Source organism: Triturus cristatus, chromosome 7 (genome assembly GCF_964204655.1).
Source record: "Triturus cristatus chromosome 7, aTriCri1.1, whole genome shotgun sequence".
Taxonomy (NCBI): domain Eukaryota; kingdom Metazoa; phylum Chordata; class Amphibia; order Caudata; family Salamandridae; genus Triturus; species Triturus cristatus.
The window spans coordinates 580,182,924-580,203,315 of NC_140590.1; the positions used below are offsets into that span (position 1 = coordinate 580,182,924).

A 20,392-nucleotide genomic window follows, 5' to 3' on the forward strand; every position below is an offset into this window, starting at 1 on the left:
GAAGATCCGAGAACCAGTGCTGTCTCGGCCAGAACGGGGCAATTAGGATCAGGGTACATGGCTCCGCCTTCATCTTCCTGAGAACCCTGGAAATCATCGGAAACGGTGGAAAAGCGTACGCAAATACGCTGAACCAACCTATGGAAAAGGCATTTCCGAGTGACCTTGGTTGGTGTGAGAAGTTGGCCTGATGTATGATGTCACTAGTTCTAGTGTACACCTTATATCAGTCCAAATACCCTTATGGTGATTGGTTGTAAAGTCAACCTTATAGACCAGCTATCCTAGTGGTAGCATGGACAAGAGCAGTCTTAGGCTAAACTCTGAATGGCATGTGAAGCCAGCTGTGATACCATATATAATCCCTTGAATACCAAATGAAAGGACACCACAACAGATATATATAAAAAATAAAGTGTATTTATTCTAGTCAAACCCTCAGCACTCTTTATGAGATTAGAGGTAAGTACAACACAGTCTTATTTAAGCATACATTAAGTCACACAGGTAAGTAATACAGTTAGGCCCTAGGGGCCACGCAAACCATATACTAAGTAAGTGGTATTAGGACCACTGTCACGGAAATAGAATAGGCCTAGGCCTAGGGAATCGCTGGGGCTACACTACACTAGCGTTAGTTAGGAAGTGGGAGGCCCACGGGATTCGTGTGCAGAGTGGAAACACTCACGCGTAATGCGTAAAAGTCAATAGCAATAGTACAGTTTAGAAAATGGTAGATTTAGGACACTTCCGGAGTAGCTAGGAAGTTGAGACTTGAAAACTAGACACTAGGATAGTCACTATCCTGATGAGCACCGGAGTACCCAAGTTACCTAGCCCACAGGCTGCGGGTGCATAGGGGTGAAGATGCGTCGTTTTTGTCGTCGACTCCTATGGATGCCTGAAGAAAGATGCTGACAGGCAGTCAGTGAAGAGTGTCCGGTGGATCCCAAGGCTGGGATCAAGAAGAGAAGAAACCTGCAAGCAGAAGGGACAGAGTCAAGGTCACTAGCCAGTGACCACGTGGAACCAGGCGATGTCGTGAAGATTGCAGGTGAAGGTGAAGCTTGTCGCTGCAGCCAGGAGGACCAGGAAGCGTCGAGGACGACCAGGACCAGGAGGCGAGCTGTCCCACGAAGGCTCTTGCTGTCGGCGGCGTCGAAGTTGGACTAGGACTCACCAAGCCTTGGCAAGCGGAACCCACGAAGAACGAAGGACTTGCTTCTGGTGCAGACCAGGAAGGTCCGGGGTGCTTCTTCTTTGCAGAGAAGCGGGAGCCAGTCTGGAGGAGCCAAACCAGCGCAGAAGATTTCAGGGTGCGTCGTCACAAAGGCCACTAGCCAGCGGGCAAGCAACCGGACAGACGCGGCAAGCAGGAAAATGCTGAAGGGCCCCACGCAGGACTCGTGGAGTGTGGGGGGCTGATCTTCGGTGCAGATGGTGCTCGGGGTTGGGGCTTCTCAATCCCCGGTGCACAACTTCGAGGGTACCTCAGAAGCTGCGCTTTAAGTTACTAGCCACTTTTTCCAGGTAGCCGGTCCCACGTCGCTAGTCGCCTCCACGGATCTCAGCTTTGCTGTGGATGTGGATCAGGGTCGGAGAAGTCTGGAAGTCAAGGCTCTGGTCAGGCTCTGCAGTCGGTTCCTCGTAGAACGTGGGCAAAGCAAAGGGTAGTCTCTTGATGGTGCCTGTTTGCACAGGGTAGCCACTCCTTGGCTACAAGGGAGATTCTTCAGTCTTCTTCTTTCGTCGAATGTCGAAGGTCCAGAGTTTCTGTTCAGTTTTGCAGGTTCAGGATCATCTAAAGTCTTGAGGCCCAACTCCCACTCTTATACTAATCTGGGGGGGCTGGGATACCTGCTAGGTCACGCCTTATGGGTGGGACCTGGGAGGGGGTGGTTACACCCACTTCCCTTTGTCCAGTTTCGCGCCAGAGCTGGGGCTGGAGTGCCCCAGCGCCGGTTTGAACTGGACTATGCAAGGAACACCTTGTGTGCCCCAGGCATGTCTCATTCCTTTCAGCCCACCCTGCCCCAATACACTAAAGGCTGTCTGGGGAGGTGCTAGCACCTCCCCAAGCAGGAAACCTATTGTCCAGGCCTCCCTGGCTGGGATCACTCCCAGCAGCAGGAGGTCAGACTTGTGTCTGTGGCAGCAGCATCCATTTTGTGATGCTAAGGCTTTGGTTAGAGTTAAACAGCAAAGTAGGATTTTAACATGTCTCTCCCTCTAGAAGGGAGGAATAATATCCTCATCACCAGAAATGGTATGGGGGTATTATTCCAAAGTGTTAGACACCTTACACGACATGTTTTGATAAAGCCAAACCATAGTTACCATAACCGTTTAAGATTATAAGGCACTTTAAGAGTATATGGTAGGCTATATCATAGAACAGCTATAAGGACATGGTTCCGAAAGCTGCAGACAGGCTCAGCTCATGCTAGAGCACCATCTCACATGTTACCAAGCACTCTGCCTCCAGGATTGTTAAGGCCTGCCATAGGAGTGACTGATAGGTACACATGTGTCTATATATAAGGGTAGATATAGGCATACTATATCTAAGCAAGGGGTGATTACACGACCTTGCCCCAGCTGAGTGATCAGCCAGTTGTGTCTGATTGGAAGGCCAGACCAGGGGTGGCATAATACATGCTGCAGCCCCTGGGAGGCCTAGGGTACACCTATGCCCTGGGTACCTAGGGTACACTGTACAGGGTCCAATAAGGTGATCCTTACCAATTGGTTATGTACCTAGGGTACATGGAGTCCATTTTAAAGAGAGAGCAGACAGCCTGAGACCCTGAATGGCAGGATCTCAGGCCAACTAAGTCGAAAAACCAGCTAGACACTAGGCAAAAAGTTGGGGGTAACCATAGTCAGATATCCACCTTCCTACAGTTGGGGACGCCAGCTTGCGTAGCTTGGGCATTTGGCGTTCTCCTTGGTGGCAAACAGGTCGATTCCTGGGACTCCCCATTCTGAGAATATGTGATACAGCGTACTCGTCGAGCTCCCATTCGTGGGAGAGGGATTTCTGTCTGCTTAGGGCGTCCGCAATGGTGTTGTCCTTGCCCGGGACATAGTCCGCCCTGAGTGTGATCCCATGGAGTACAAGCCAGTTCCAGATCTTTTGCGATTCGCGTGATAGAGTGAGCGAACGCGTTCCTCCCTGTTTGTTGAGATAGTGCATCGTCGTGGTGTTGTCCGTTCTGACGAGCACCTGGGAGTTCTGGATGCGTGGTAAAAAGACTTGCAGCGCCAGATACACAGCCCTCAATTCCAGAAGATTGATATGGAGATGCTTCTCCTGATCTGTCCATTTGCCGCTTACTTGAAGGTCCTGTAGAACGGCTCCCCAGCCTTCCAGGGATGCATCGGTGGTGATCACCAGCGGTGCTGCTGGAAGCAGGAATGGCAGTCCTATAGACAAATTCCTGCGATTTCTCCACCATTCCAGGCTCTTGGATATTTGCGGCGTTATCCTCACAATGTCTTCGAACGAACCTGTACTCTGCGTCCATTGGTTCATGAGGGCTTCTTGCAATGGACGCATCCGGAGTCTGCAGTGAGGGATGAGGAGTATACAAGAAGACATCATTCCTACGAGTGATTTGTAGGTTCGAACTCTTCGGGACTTCCTTGATGCCACAGCCGTGGCCAAAGATATTATCTTGTTTTTCCTTTCCTCTGAAGGAAATGCCCTTGCGCATTCCATGTTCAAGGTCGCCCCGAGGAAGGTGATGCTTCTTGTTGGGGACATGTAGGATTTCTCGTGATTGAGAGTCAATCCTAGATGTTGAAAAAGATTGGTGCAGGCGTTGGAGGATTCTGTCGCGCCTGCAGCTGAAGGTGCCTTTACCAGCCAGTCGTCGAGGTAGGGGAAGACTTGGTGGCCCATTTGACGCAGGAAAGCTGCCACAGGTGAAAGGCACTTGGTAAAAATCCGCGGAGCGGATTTGAGGCCAAACGGTAGGACCTTGAATTGGTAGTGTTGTCCTGCCACCTCGAATCTTAGAAACTTTCTGTGCCCCCTGAGTATCGGGATGTGGTAGTAGGCATCCTGAAGATCCAAAGATGTCATGAAATCTCCTTTTTCTAGAATGCCTAGTATTTCTTGGATCGTCACCATCCTGAAAGACTGACTCTTCAGGAAAGAGTTGAGTGCCCTGAGGTCTAGAATGGGCCTCCACTTTTTCTCCTTCTTGCGTATAAGAAAGAAGCGGGAATAGAATCCTTTCTCCCTTTGAGACGATGGAACTCGCTCGATCGCTCCTTTCTTCAACATCGCAGATATTTCTCGGAGTAGCAGTCGCAGATGTTTGTGTGGAAGCCTGCGGGGAGGGGTTGCAGGTGGGATGGTGGTGAATTCCAGGGAATGGCCGAATCTTATTAATTGAAGTACCCAGCGATCTGTGGTGATGAGATGCCAATTTTCTAGGAAATGGGTCAATTTTCCTCCAATCTTTGATGAGGGAAATAGTCGCTGGACTGGCTGGAGTAATTGGTCACTGGCATCGGCCGGTGCCCCTCTTCTGGTTTTTACCCCTGAAGTTTGATCTCCCATAAGAAGTCTGACGACCTTGTTGCTGCTTCTGTTGGTACTGGGATTTATTCTGGTAGGAATACGAGGACCTATTTTGATAGGATCCCCTGTCGGAGGACTGGCCTCTGGATTTGTTGCCTCGAAAGGACTGATTCCTTGCCTGCAAAGTACCAAGCGCTCTAGCAGTATCAGTGTCTTTCTTGATTGCTTGGAGCGCCTCGTCAATTTTATCCCCGAAAAGGTGTTGGCCATCGAAGGGCATGTCCAGCACTTTCGTCTGCACCTCCTGCCTGAATGATGTTGCCTTAAGCCATCCCTGACGGCGTAGGACCGCTGCCCCAGCTAGTTGTCGAAAGCCTGTCATGGCCACATCTATGGCACAATCAATGATCTCAGCTGCCGAGGTTTGGCCCCCGGTAAGTAGTGCCTTGACCTCCTCCTGAACTGTGTTTGGCAGCTCCGCTATATAAGGGGCTATATCTTCCCAAAGCTGGCGGTTATAACGCCCTAACAGGGCTATGGAGTTGGCCACCTTGATGGTCATGGCCGATGTCGTAGAAAACCTCTTACCGATCGTGTCCAACTTCCTGCCTTCCTTGTCAGGTGGGGCTGACAGAGGAGAGGAAGGGTTGCGAGAATTCTTCTGCGCCGCCTGGGTTACGACCGAATCCGGTTTCGGGTGCCCATTAAGGCAAGCTGGCGCCGTGGTTGGAGCCTTGTACTTTTTATCCAGGCGTGGAACAACCGCAGGTACAGAGGCCGGCGTCCGCATCAGTTTCTTTCCCTGGTCCCAGAGAAACTCAATTATTGGGATCGACTTCGTTGTCTTCTTTGTTTGCTCCTTGAAGTCATGCAAGAAGCACTCGGTCTCAGTCGATTCCATCACCATATGAAACCGCGTCGCTGCACTTTCCACTATCCTATGGAAACCGCCAATGTCCACTGGCGGTGAATCTGCTTGGCGCGGTTGCGGTGAAGCTGGGGAGGATGCTACATACTCTTCCTCCTCATCATGATCCGTCTGGTCTTCCTGGACTTCCCCCTCTTCCATTTCCTCAGCCTCCTCATCTGATGATTCTATCACCTGAGGTGGCACTTTCTCCTGGCGGACCTGAGTAGTTGGCCGTGACAGTTTTGGGGCTGTCGTTGGTGTAATTGTAGTAGGCGTCGGGCCCCCTGTCTCAGTTGCCGGTGATTCCGGGAAACGTTGTTTGTAGTCCCGGATAAGGTATTTGAGGTCATTTACAATTGACACGGGAAGGCATACCATCTGGGTGACCTCCGTGCGAACCTGATCCCGGAAAGGGTGTTCCTGGTAGCTCATCTCCTCCTGTTCTTCGTCCGTGCTCTGACACTTGACGTGCAGCTCTGAAGGGGAAGTAGCCTGATCCAGGAGTTCTTCTTCAGATTCCTCACTCTGGAGAATCTCCATAGGCAAATGAGTTTGCACCTTACTTGGAGACGTTGTTTCTGGTGTAATCTGCTTCCTGGTCAGTTTGCCAGACACAGAATCCTGTGCAGAATCCCCTGCCGTCGTCGACGTCTTCGCCGTCTTAGTCGTCGACGGGGGGCTCCTCCTCGACGATGTCGTCGTCGACGGGACAATCTTCGTCGTCGACGAGGTCTTGGACGTCGACGACGGCTTTAGCAGTATTACAGATGAAATGGGTGTACCTGCTGACGACGATGAAGGAGTGGTTGTCGTCGACGAGAAGACTGACGACGCTGTCGTCGTTGACACAGTTGTCGTCGCTGTGGAGACATAACCTGGCGACCCAACTCTTTTTTGCGCTGAGGAGGTTGTCGCAAATTTCCTGGCCGACTGGGTAGGCTTCTTGAAAGTCTGCGCATCCTTTTCAGACACTGAAGATTTTGAAGGTCTTGCCTCTGAAGACTTTGTGTGCCTTCATAGGAGGAGTGTCTGAGGGGCCAGGAGACGCCACTCTTGGCCTCTTCAGGGAGACTTCAGAGGTCCTCGAAAAGCTTCCCTCTGAGGATACCACACTCTCCCTGTCCTTAAGCCTGTCCAGCCAGATAAGCAGACGACCTTCTCTGTCCCTCAAGGTTTTGTGAGGGAAAGACCTACATATCTTACAGTCCTTAGGTACGTGGTCAGGATAAAGGCAATATAGGCAGAGGTCATGCTTGTCGTCCACATGTAGCCTTTTCTTCCCACATGAAGAGCAGGCCCTGAAAAGGGCTTTCTTCTGGGATTCAGACATGCCAGAACTTAAAAGAAATAAATCACTCACTGCAGTGATAAGTGGCTTGAAGCAATCTCTGTTCAAGTCCTTGAAGAAATAAGTCGCTTTTAAAAGTGAACAAGTTAGTTTTGAAGAAATCCTGAGGAGAACTCAGGCTGGAGACTCCCTAGCACAACGTGCGGTAGAAAATCTGAGGGACTGAGGCTCCTGTCAGGAAGGTTCTAGAGGGAGGTGATGGCTGATTGGCTGGCTCTGAGAGTTTGGTCCTTTTTACATAAGGACAAGGATAGGCCACTAAGGAGAGGCCCTTAGGCCTATTTTTCTCTATGTATGTCTATAGGACATTACTTTTTTTTAGGTACTGGAGGCTCCCGTCTCGACGACGGGGAGTGATTCAGGCATGTGAATCTATGAAAGACACCCCTAATACTGGATAACAGCTGGTTTCACATGCCATTCAGAGTTTAGCCTAAGACTGCTCTTGTCCATGCTACCACTAGGATAGCTGGTCTATAAGGTTGACTTTACAACCAATCACCATAAGGGTTGTTTGGACTGATATAAGGTGTACACTAGAACTAGTGACATCATACATCAGGCCAACTTCTCACACTGGTCACCTAAATAAATGTCTTTCCTGGTGGGGTACGGCAGAGACCCTAAAGATGACGAATACTCCGTTAATGAACTAACTAATTAATATGCTCTCTAGGTACCTCTCAGAAGACGTTTTAGCAAAAATAGACACCATCTTCAATAAACTTCTGCAACAAGACAAAAAAACGAGCATGTCACACAAAAAACATACTCACGAAAGATAACAGTGGGATAGACCTCCCTAACTTTAGAAACGACTTGATGGTATTTCCATTCCAACAGGGCACCAACTGGTTTCTTGAGGATGCAGACTACACACCTATCTGCGTAAACATAGAAAAATCAATCCTAAACAAACCCATCTGTGCATATCTGACAATGCATAATTCCCTACCCTCCTACTCCAAATACATTTAGGATAATACTAAGAGAGCCTTTCTCAGGGTGTACTACCTTCCGAAGATACAGATCTGTAACTCTAATCTGGAATGCATTTGGCTAAATCCCAAAATCAAACTTGATGGTCAGCCTATACTATGGTCTGATTGGTCAGAAAAAGGAATAAATCTGATCAAGGACATCTTTGAAAAGGACTACCACCTCCTCTTCTCCAAGATGCAGTCCTGCTTCGGACTAGAGAACCTAGATTTCTCTAAATTCTTGAGACAGAGTCCAATTATCGAAATGCCAATCACTTAAAAATAACTCCTCACTCCCACTCTCATCAATTGCCTCAATAAAGCAGGACTAAGTGTCCAAAGTGCAGATGTTACTCTTACCGAAATCTCAAATACAAAACCCAAAATTAACAGAAATGGGAGATATAACACTCAATTGGGACCGCATACATAGCTCCACTTTCTCGAATAAGCTATCTCCAATGCTCTCCCAAACTAACTACTTGCTCATTCTACTGGACCCCAGAAAAACTCTATAAACTTGACCTCACACAAGACTCCATATGCTGAAACCTTAATAAACAAAAGGGCGCCTTAGCACATATGCTCTTCGACTGCCCCATCCACCGAACTTAATGGAACTCTAGATTTACTTTTAATCGAAAAGATTTTACATCTCTCTCCAACACGTGAATTCACTTATATTCTTCCTTGCCGGTTCGATCCTCAAATAAAAAATTAAGCAGGCAGACTTACTAGATCTAATGCTAACTTTTGCCTGTAAGCTCATCTTCAATAACTGGAAGAACTTTGACATAGTCTCCTTCCACATGTGGCGCAAGTGTCATTTTTCTAAGAGGAGCAGAAAACATCTCTTTACATTGCTCCTCCTGGCGCCCATCTTAAAAAGGCCAATATGGAATTCATAATCGGTCTCTATAAGTCACTTTGAACCTCCATAATTGCATATCTACAGATGTCTGCCCCATCTAACCTCACAAAAATACGGCCATACTGGCATCACCTTCGGCACTGTTAGCAACCTCCTGAGGCGGAAGCCGGGAGTTTTGACAGCCTGTAACTTTTTAAAAATACTTGCAGAAATTTGTGTCTTTTAAACTTTGTGATTCCCTCCCTGGGCACTTATTATTTCTGTTTTCTCACCTGGCATCCCCCGCACAGCGTAATTATCGCTGCCGCGGCGTCAGTAACTTCGCCTGGCCGCCATTTCCTGGAATTTCCCAGGACACGCCCACCATCGCTGGCCGCGCCCCCTCCCAACACCTCCACCCGCCCTGCCCTGCCTATAAAACATGTGCTCGCAGCGGACGAGCGCAGCGGGCGCGCCGTCTGCGCACTGAAGGCGCGCCGAAGGCAAGCCCGCCTGCGCCCGTCCGCGTCCGAACGGGGCACGGGTCACGCCACTCTGTCCGTATCACTCAATACTCCCCTGTTGACCTACTTGACCTGCACGCCCCCTGGCCCTTAGCCCCATCTGCACGCATGCAGCTCAACCGTCTGTGTCTGGGTCACACCCGAAACACTTTTCCAGAGTTTGAGGCTTGCACAAACCCTACCCCTCCTCAATTTATCTCTCACCCCTCCCCCTGGTCCTCACCCTCCAGCCTTGAGCTCAAAGTGCGTTATCTTAACACCCGCTCCCTTGTAAAACATCAGACGGAAATCTTTCATTTCCTAGACACCGATAACCCCGACATACTGTTTCTAACTGAAACCTGGCTGCACGACGGATCTTCCCCCGACATCTTGGCTGCCATTCCACCTGGTTACTACATTCTTCAAACCAATAGGACTTCCGGTAAACCCGGAGGGGGTGTGGCAGCCATCATCAAGCTTTCCATCAGATTTTCCACCCTTACCGTATCATGTATCCCTCAGGTTGACTGCCTTGCACTCAGACTGGATTCCCCAGCATCACCCCTTACTTGTGTCTTAGTCTACCGCCCCCCTCAGTCCATGCCTGACTTTCCATCTATGTTCGGAGATCTTTCATCCCAGGTAGTCATCAATAACTCTAAAATCCTAGTCCTCGGAGACTTCAACTACTGGCCCCATGATGAGAAGGAAAGTGCCTGTTCGTTGGCTTTCTCCGACTTGCTGCGCAGCTTGAACTGCTGCCAACATATAAACACCGCCACGCATACCAAAGGCCATTCACTGGATCAGGTCTGGACCTCAAATTTAGTGATCTCGGCCCCCCTTATATTGCCGTGTGCTTGGTCCAATCACTTCCTCATTTCCTTCTCCCTTAAAACTTCCACCTGTCCCAGCAGGCCCCTCGATACTAATCTCTTCGCCCGAAACTGGAATAAGGCCGACATTAGCCAATTCATCAACCTATTCAGTACCTCCATTCCCCTGGAACCCTATTCATTAGACACACGCCTCTAACCTAAGCCATTGGCTTGAGTCCGCCAGTGATGCGGTCGCCCCCTACAAACGGATTAAAACTAGACGTCTTCATGATGCTCAGAAATGGTTCTCTGAGGACCTTAAAGTTTTAAAGCTTGGTCTCAGACAAGCCAAGCGCCGATGGCGTAAAAATTACGCCCCCGAAGCCAGGGTAGAGTTTGTATCCCTACTCAAAGGGTACAAATCCTCTATTGTATTAGCCAAGACCATGCACTTCTCTAACAAAATCGTGGAGTCAGCTAACAAATCTAAAAGCATCTTCTCGATTGTGGAGGAGCTATCCCATCCAGACAGAGTTTCCATCAAACCCCTCCCTTCCCAAGAGCTCTGCAACTCCCTCAATCACTTTTTTATCGAGAAGATCGCAAAAATCAAAAACAGTATTTCGGTGTTGCCCGTATCGGACTCCTTTGTGTTCCCAGACAACCCCCACGCTGACCCCCTTTATCCCCAGTCTCTCACTCAGATTCCCCTCATTACGGAGGCGGATTTTCCCGCCCTCCTTAGCAAAGTCACTTCAGGATCTCCCACTGACTGCTGCCCCCCCAAGCTCTTATGCAAGGTCTTCACTGCTTGTCCCACTCCCCCCTTGGCACTGTTGAACTCCTCCCTCACCTCCGGCCTAGTCCCTAGTATCTTTAAGATAGCTGAGGTAGTACCTATCCTAAAAAAAACAACAGCCGATCCTACGATCATGAGCAACTTCCGTCCCATCTCCCTTCTCCCTTACCTTGGAAAGGTGCTTGAGACCCATGTCACCAACATCCTGAGCTCGTTTGTTGAGCAGTCTCACTTCCTCGACTCCCAACAGGCCGGCTTCAGGCCCGCCCACTCTACTGAGATGGTCATACTTTCTGTCATGGAAGAACTGCGTAGGGGAGCTGACTAACACCAGCCAAGCCCTGGTGCTTCTGGATCGGTCGGGCGCCTTTGACACGGTCGACCACACCATCTTGGTCGACCGTGCCAGGCAGGCTGGGATAGGGGGTACCGCTCTTGACTGGATCCGCTCGTTTCTTACCAACCGCCAACAAGCGGTCCGGCTATCCCAGTTCTCTGCAGACAGGGTTGGGCTGACCTGCGGTGTGCCTCAGGGATCCTCTCTGTCCCCTCTCCTCTTTAACCTTTATCTCACCCCTCTGATCAGTACTCACCGAGATAAAAATGTCTCCGCATTTAATTATGCGGACGACATCCAGTTAGTCTTTAACATCGACTCCTCGGACCAGTCAGTCTCCAACTTTCAAGCCATTCTTGGCCACATCAGTAATTGGATGGGGGCAAACCACCTGAAACTCAACCCCGACAAGACCGAACTGGTTCTTGTAGGAGGCCCTTCCAACCCCTGGTACTCTAATTTCTGGCCCTCCAGCCTGGGCCGTCCTCCCCGCCCTACTGATTCGGCAAAAAGTCTGTGCGTTATCATCACCAAAGACCTTTCGATGAAGCCCCAGATAAATGCCACTGTTTCTTCTTGCTTTTTTCAACTCCGTAAAAATCGGAAAATTGCGCGTTTTCTCACCACCGAAGCTCTTACCTTGGCCCTTTTGGCGTTAGTCATCTCCAGAATTGACTACGCCAATTCTTTGTATGTTGGCATCCCTGACTACCAGCTCAAACGCTTGCAGCTTGTTCAGAACCAGGCGGCCCGCCTCATCTTCCATCAACCGAGGCACCACCATACCTGCCCCCTGCTAAAATCCTTGCACTGGCTCCCCGTCTCTGAACGCTGCAAATTCAAGCTAGGATGCCTCATCTTTAAATCTCTTGCCGGCCTTGGCCCCTCGTTCATTTCCTCTCATTCACCCATATGCCCCCCCCCCCGCAATCTACGCTCGGCTCATTTGGCTCTTCTTATAGTCCCCCAAAGTCAAGCGTAAGAAATGGGGCGGTCTAAGATTCTCGTTCCAAGCTCCCTCTCTCTGGAACTCCCTCCCCCTGGACATAAGATTGGCTTCTCCCTACACCCACTTCAGATCCCTCCTCAAGACTCACCTTTTCCGCTCGGCGTACAACTGAACTAAAATTCCTTTTTTCCCAGTTTTCCCCTTCCCTCTTCACCCTTACTCCTGCCCTTACCTTTGCCTCCCTCTCACTCCTCAGGCAGTTGCTTTCCGCCCCCTCCCTCAGCGCCAAGAAACTGTATAGTGTACGCCGCGCTTTATAAATGCTTTTCACATCACCTTTACAAGCCCCACTAACCATTATCAACTAACTCTACCTTCTGACCCGCATCTGACACTCATGCAATACTGACATCTACTCAACTATCAGTCTTGGTATTGACCATTAATTCTGTTGTGCATACAGATACCATTATTCCGTTGTGCATAAAGATACCATGGAAATGTTTTCTGAAACGACAGCTATGTAATGTATGCAGTGTTTAAATCGCTCTTAGTTATAAAGTCTGAATATATTAATCCATGCTGACCTATAAGACTTCTGTATATGTACCATTACTGACATGTCCGTTATGCATATCTTGTACCTCCCCCCTTGCCTTCTGCACCCACTCTCACGGTGCCTTCCTGAATGGTTTATTTAGAAATGTTATTATGAAAGACAAGCTCCATCCTTGCTTTAATTGCTTTGGCGAACTGTCCCTCCGTTTGTATTCTTATACAAAAACTCAAAAACTATTTGAAAAAGAAAGAAAATAGCTGACCATAGTTAATGTAGCTTCAGTTTAAAATGTCTCATAGTTGGAACGCTTTTTCTGTCTGTTGTGTATTTTCCTCTTTCTCGTTTAAGGAGCAGAGCTGCACCAGTCAATGTTTATTCAAATGTATCATATTGTTTTGGTTTCTGTGTGAATGTTTAATTGTGTATGTTACTTTGACAGCAGAACAATGAGCCCAGTACCTCATTGTGATGCGCATATTTGGCTGAAGTTCCTGCGGCATAGATTCCATTGTGTGGTAGACAAACACTGTAGTAATGCAACATGTTCAATCCTAATTGGTTCTTTTTCTGGGAATCATAGGGATTAAAACTTAACATAGTAGATATGATAACTATGTTGAGTTAGAAGAGTTAGTTCAGATGCCCTTTCCACTCTCCTTGGAGGAGGCACTTTCTTTGCCCTTCCCCAAAAGAGCTAGACTCCTGGCAGATTTCTTTTCTCAATCGCTTGACAATCTTCATTTGATTCTGCCTTTATAGGCTTTACTCGCCGGCACCTTCTGCGTGACCCCTCACTAAATTTCAGATTTTCTTAGCTTAGCATATTAGGGAACTTCTCTTCAAAGGAAAAGATACTGCTTTGATTTACTTTATGATAACTTTAAAAGTTTGTCTTTGCATTTGTGATTTTAAATTGATTTAAATCATTTTGACTAACGCATTCATGAATTGATTACGGATTTTCAACTTATTTGAATTTGTAATTTTACTAATCTCCTATTAAACATTCATGGTTTGCAAATATACCACTGTCACTTTTGTGGGGCCAAAAGTGATTCACTGTATATAATTGTATTTGATTTGTTGGTTCATGTCTCAGTCTGACACTGAAAGCACTTCCGCTTGAATGCAGCTTGAACTTAAGTTTGCACAGGAATCTTAATGGTGCAAATGTACTGCAACCAATCTTATTTCTCACTAAACCACTGACAATTGTTTGAAGTTTGAGTTACATAGCTCTGCCTGTGTGAATAATACTTATTATTGGGCTTGCTGGCACCAGCTAAATAAAGTTGGCCATTCTGTGCTTCTTTATGTTCAGACAGGTCTGAGGGAGAGCAGTGCCTTTCATCGTTTTACTAAAAATATTTAATATTGGCAGCAGTAACTGTTGGGTTTCATATGCAAGGGGGCCTCACCGCCGAGCTCTTCCTCTTTAGTGATGAACAAGATGAGCTGTATGTCTTTCTTTTTGGTGCATGCTTCCTCCAGGTCTCCTTTCCCAATCCTCCCTGCCCATCCTTTAGAAGTTGCCTGAGGACTTTTCCACTCAGAATATCTACTTTTGGCTCCCTTATGGTTAAGACTTTATGAGGCCAACTCATTTCAATCACCAAGTAGAACTTTAGGCAGTTTACTATCAGACCAAAAGGTCTTATTCCAGAAATCTTCACTTACCTTTATCACCATTAACTTAGTCATAAATTTGCCAGCAAACTATAGAAACTGCAGGTCATAAAATGAAAATTCATCTTATACAAATTAAGAGTCAAGCAGCATGTTTATTTTACCACAATAAGTTTATTTGAAAAAAGTGTTGAATATTTAACATCGGAATTACAGTGGAAAAGAGAACACGTTTTTCTCCCTCATAGATGAAGTAGCTAACGGCCAACGAATACACATGAATTAATTTTAACTTGGTTTATACAATGTAATAAAGTTATTCTTTTTAATACCCAATACTGAAAACTCGGCAACATATTGTGCAAACCACAGGTTTAGGAACTGCGCGTATGGATTTAAATGTCTTGACGGAAACAGATGCAGGACCTCAATTTCTCTCTCTCAACAGCATTTATGCTAATTTAACACATTTTTCGGACCTGAGATATTAGACAATAGTGTTGAAATGCATTTTGTGAGAGAGAGAAAAAAAAAAAAAACACAGTGGACCTTATGTTTTTCTAAGCCACTATATATTTCTTTCACCTCATTTTAAGAAGATATTCAGCTGGGGTATTCTTGAGGATGTCTTTCCACGTCACAGCTCCATTCTATGAGGCAAAATTTAAGGCAGAGACAAATTAGATAATGCACACAAAAGGTTTTACATTCATATAAACATAATGAAACAAACTGTGCTACATATATGTCCCGGTTATATTTGAATATATTAAAATAAGATAGAATGGTCTATCAATGGTATATCTTCAAAAGACTGACCAATCTCTAACTAGATCATTAAACGACAAAAACTGTTTCTTTACCATTATCTCCATATAAAGCTGTATCTATAGTTAATTAAGCAGAAAGCGGGTAAATTGATGAGAACTGCCATGTGAACATTTATAACGTTGCAGTTCCCACAAGAGAAATATCTTTAGTTATTGTATTGGTAACAGCCCCAGCCATCTATCCTACAATTGTTAATGTTTAGAAGGCATATTCCCTAATAAGGTGAAGTGATCAGATGTGTTTTACAGGCTTGCATTTATAGGGGTGTTTAATGCATGAATCAAGAGAAAGTAGTGCCAGCCTGTGCATCGCCATCATGTACAGTTGAAAGAAAGTTGCATTCAGTTAACAAAATATACAATTTTCACAAAGTGAACAAAATAATTTTCAATATATGTATACATACAACAAGCTTATATTACAAATAATGCAAACATGGATGTCGGTAGAGAAAGGAGTACCTGGCATGAGTACCTGCTTAGTTTGACTGAATCCTTGATTTTTAATTTGCCTTTTCATGGGCTGCTCACAACACCAACGCTGTGTGAGGTATGGTAGACAGCTGCAATAATTCATAAGCCCTACACTTCCATCAATCCAATGCTACTGGCTCTCGAGTTATAGAACACACTGCATTAGAATTCAAGGCAATAAAAATACTAGAAACATCCTTGACAAATCAATACTAACAGTTGAAATGAAGAAAAATAGCCCAGAATGTTACCCAGAAGCATTAATTGTTATGAAGTGGTCTCTATAATGCCAAAATAAGACTATACATTCAAAACAGTTACCATTATGAGAGAAACAATAGAACAGACCCTGCAGTTTGCATGTCTCAGATGAGGTTGCATGTATCAGGTCACAATGAAAGCTCAATACATTTTTTTTTAAAGAGGCACGCTAAGTGGGGTCAAGTCTGCTACAAGAGAGCGGAGACAAAATGTACCTCAAAATGCTTTTGCAGGACTACACTGTATTTCTTCATAGGATGCTTTAGTACGTTTTCTTGATCCGCTTACTTCCATCTTCATCCGTGCATACTTACACTGCACTGTCAAACAGTAACAAAAGCCCTAAACAATGAAAGAAATACACTTACCTCCATCTGATCTGAGGTCATATCAGATCAGTTTTAATTGGACTGAGTTTCACCTTCAGATTTAATGCCTTCACTGGTCCCATTGACCTCGTTGATAGTCCCACACTCCATTGGCTCGTTATTTGCAATTTCTCGCAATTTTTCTTCAGTGGAAGATTTTCGCTTGCTCTTCTTTTCGTCCGAATATCTCCTTTCTGCAATAAACAAAAGTACCACTGTTAACTATCAATTTTAATACGCTTTCATTTTTATTGAAGAAGTCACTTTGTTCTCATTCTAACTGCCTCTTGTTTCTAATTCGCATAGTTTACAGTCCTTTCTGAATCCATTCTGATATTTCCCTTAGTTCCGAGTAACTGCGGCCTTTTTCTGAATGCCTCCACCTGTCTCATTGTCACAGCGTTGCTTCTTCTCAGCACCAGTCTCCCGTAGAATTCCACATAATTTTATAGTTTCAGATTCTCATTGTCAATTTTCTTCATATTGCTTCTCTCTCCTCCTTATTCGGAATTCCCAAGTCTCTTGTTAATCATAAATGCCTACTAGTCTTTCATTTGGGTAGGCTTCCTTTTCTTTTGATCCGATTTTCTCAATAGCGAGACAATTTTCCTGCTGTTTTCGATTGTGAATGCCTAGTCTTATTTTAAATCTGGCTGCCTCTACCATTCTTTCAGTACATGTTTGAATAATAACCATCTCCATCATTCAAACGTCCACATTCTTTAGGTTTCTAAATGCTTATCCTCCTTACCTTTCATTTTAACTGCTTCTGATCTTAGATTGCTCCGGAACACTCATTCTGAATGCATTAAGATATTTCCACTTTGGCTTGCATCCAGTCACCCCCAATAGGACAGCAGTCTATATTTCAAATTCAGGGAATAACTGCTTTCGTATTTGGATCACCTTCTTTTTCTTTCCTCCAGTCTCTCATGCTGATTGCCTCCTATCCATGTCATTTGGTTGTTCGCTTTTAAAAAAATATTAGTCAGATTATTTTCTCGTATATCATTCCAATAACTTCCTGTATTTCAATAAGAAATCATTTTCTCTTCTATTGAATGCCATTTGTTATTTTCAATGCAACTGCATTTTCCCCACTTATTTAATGGTTACCTGTTTAGCATTCCAGTTTTGTGAGCCTCTCGTGTTCTGAAGGCCTCTGTGTAATTCGCTTTTTCTTTAACCATTCAGAAGTAACTCCTACCGCGATCTTTCACAGTGTACTCTGCGTCATGCAATCTCACTCCTATTGGTTCCGTTTTTTTTGGGTTTTTTTTTACTTGCTTACTCACTGCAACTGCCTCTCACTTCAATTACCTTCCTTCTGATTGCATCCCAGCTTAATTTAAATGCTCTGTAACTCGGATTGAATTGCAGTTCTCTCATTCAAACTGCTCCTCTGGTGTACTCATTTAGATTGGACTCCTAGCACATATGTATAGATTACTTCCCATCACCACCAGGCTACGTTGCCAATCATACCCTGCCATTGAGTGCCCCTCACATCTTATACTGCAAATCTACTATTTCATTCCAATTTTATCTGTTTCAGTCAAATTGTCTCCCGTCCCTGTTATTCTGAACAACCCCCCGCCCATTCAGAATGCCTTGCCTTTAATTTTGAAGGACTATTTCCTTCCATGTCTCTCTATCCGATTGTTTATTTTGCATGCTGAAACTCTAGTCTGTTACTTATATTTTTAATGAATACTCCTTTCTTTCCGTTTGCCTCCTGCAAGGTGCAACAAGCAATAGGTCACTAGATCAAACTACTAAAAAATGTTTAGTAAAGAAACCAGATTTTCATCATTCAATATTAAAGCATCCAATGGTAGTCTCCCCAACTGCTACAACTAATATATGGTCTCCGATAGCCTAATGTCGCCATCAGACAAAGCCACCTAATATCTTTTTTTTAGTCCACATTTTGTTATGATTATGGCTACATTGTAAATGACTGCACATGTAGATTTTAATTTATTTGTTGTCTTATAGCCTTGTTTCCTGTGTGCTTGATGCTCAAAGTACTAGGTCAGAGTACAACGATAACTCCCTGTACCAAACCACTTTCTAAAACAATTGTGAAGGCTAATGTAGGCTTGGATTTTGGGGTCAGAAGAATTGTCAGCTAGTGAGATGCTACTCTTTTAGAAGAGATTTGCAGCAGGTTGAGGGGATTGGGGTTAAAAAATAATAGAGCCAAGGACACCTAATAGAAAATCTTTATACCAAGCTACTCCAACAAGTAGCAAACCTGCTTGATGCACTCAGGTGAGCGCTGCTGGTCATTTTTCACAGGGTGGGCACGAATGTAACCTAGACCGAAATGATCACGATTACAACACTGCTGGCTTGGTTTAATTTTAATTGAGCAGAAGTAGCTCTTGTTACAAAAAGGATGGAGACCCCGGGAGTATATACCATCTACTCAAATAACCACAAAACTGATACCAAGAGTGTGAGAAAGTGGCTCTGTATATACTGTTCCTTAATAGGTACAGGGTATACAGAGTCCACAGTCCCCCAGGGTTTGACAGAGGTTAAAGTTAGATATAATCTTACTCTCTAAAGTGGTAGCTTGGTCGAGCAGTAAGGCAGTATCAGAGGACAGTGTAAAGCATTTGTTGTACACACTCAGTCAGCAAATGGTCTCACACACTCAATAACTGAATTCTAGGCCAATGGTTTATATATAAAAAAGATATGCTTGTTTTATTTTAGAACCAACACTTGGATTTAAAATATACTTTCTCAGAATGAGATGTTTCATATAAATACTTTTGCAATATGCAATTGACTTTTGTAAACAGTTACAAGTGGTTGCAGTAGGCAACTCTATTTTAAACACAACAATGCATTGAGCTCAATGGAAAATTCAAGTTATGTGCAACAGATTACTTTTTAGATTACTTTTGGAATTCCAGGACTGGATCCTAGCTTCAGTCCTGGGTCAGTACTCAGAATCAAGTGATGAAAGTCGACTTAATTACTGTAATGATTTTTAAACAATATTTAGCTATTTTAAAAGTTGACACTTGGACAATATTTCAAAGAAAACAGTCAATGATTCCCTATGGAAGAAAATTCAAGTTGCAGGTACAGTATGTTCTCGTTACTTTTGTAATCCAGTACTGGGTGCCTAGACTCAGTACTGGGACCTTTATCCAAAACAGGTAAGTAATTACGTTTTCAGATATTATACGATTTTTGAAGAATATTTAAAGATTGCAGAAATCGACACGTAGAAGAAATTTCACAGAAAAACAGTCAATGGTTTCCTATGGAAGAAAATTGGGTTAAGGGTAAGTACAGTTGTAAGTATTTTTCAGAGTCAGTGCTGGGCACTAAGATCCAGCACTGGGAGCTCACCTAAGAGCAGGTGAGTAAGTTCGTTTTCGTTACTAGGCTGATTTTTGGTGACTATTTTAAGATTTGAAAAGTCCTCACTTAGAAGAAATTTCAGGAAAAGGTCAGTCAAGAGTTAGCGGTTTAAGGGTAAGTACTCGACTGGCAGAGTTGAGGTTCTGGGCATAGACTCAGGGGTCCCCCAGGGTCAGGTAGGTACAGTTGGTTCACCCTCAGCGGCTCTAGGGCAGCCGGGTGCAGAGAGAGTTAAGCCCAATGTTATCCTATGAGGGATAGGGGGGCCTTGGTTGGTGGCTGCTGACTGGCAAGCCACGCGGCTGTGGGAGCTGGGCTCCTGGTCACTTACTCAGGGCAAGTGGGGAAGTAGGTAGGTGTAGAGTTTTCACTGCCAGGGCCACTCGGGCGGCTGGGTGCAGAGTGCTTTTGAGCCTTCGGGCGCTCAATTGATTTCACTGGGAAATCTCCGGTTTAGAAAAAGGCTGCAAGCTCGGGGACGAGGACTCTTCAGGTGCCACCACCACTTTGAGAGGTAAGTTGGGTAGTTGGAGGTTGGGTAGGTACCCCGGGATTGGGCACAGGGGGCCGCAGGGCGCCGCGTGCAGGGGCGCCTTTTGGTGGCGGGAAATCTTACCCTCTGTTGATCGCGGTAGGGGGGCACCTTGTTCGGAGGCTGCAGGCTTCTTCAGGAGTGTCGAGGGAGGTCTTGGGTGCTGGACTCGGGGTCACCGTCGCCGTGGGGTCGTCCACGGGGTCTTTGTTCACTACGGCACTGGCCAGGCTTGGCTGATGCAGAGTGTGCTGGGTTCGCGGTTCCGGGCTGCTGCCAGGGATTAGAAGTAGGTTTTGAGTAGAGCCTCTACTCCTGGGAGTCCCGGGG

At 45.6% G+C, this 20,392-nt stretch overlaps 1 protein-coding gene across 2 annotated transcripts in view; it reads right to left on the bottom strand.

Annotated features, from left to right (window-relative positions):
* Positions 1-14,367: 14,367 nt before the first annotated feature.
* The window catches only part of LUC7L3 (LUC7 like 3 pre-mRNA splicing factor), a 200,642-nt gene continuing 194,617 nt past the window's right edge, over positions 14,368-20,392 (bottom strand). The window contains exons 10-11 of one of the 2 annotated variants that reach the window (XR_014966556.1): positions 15,177-16,340; positions 14,368-15,140 (exon numbers count right to left, since the gene is read on the bottom strand). Coding sequence is in view for 1 of the 2 variants with exons in the window: in XM_085617151.1 (XP_085473277.1) it covers positions 16,180-16,340 (161 nt within the window). In the remaining variant the exon portion in view is untranslated. The remainder of the gene's footprint in view (positions 15,141-15,176; positions 16,341-20,392) is intronic. The other variant, XM_085617151.1, reaches the window with a different exon arrangement.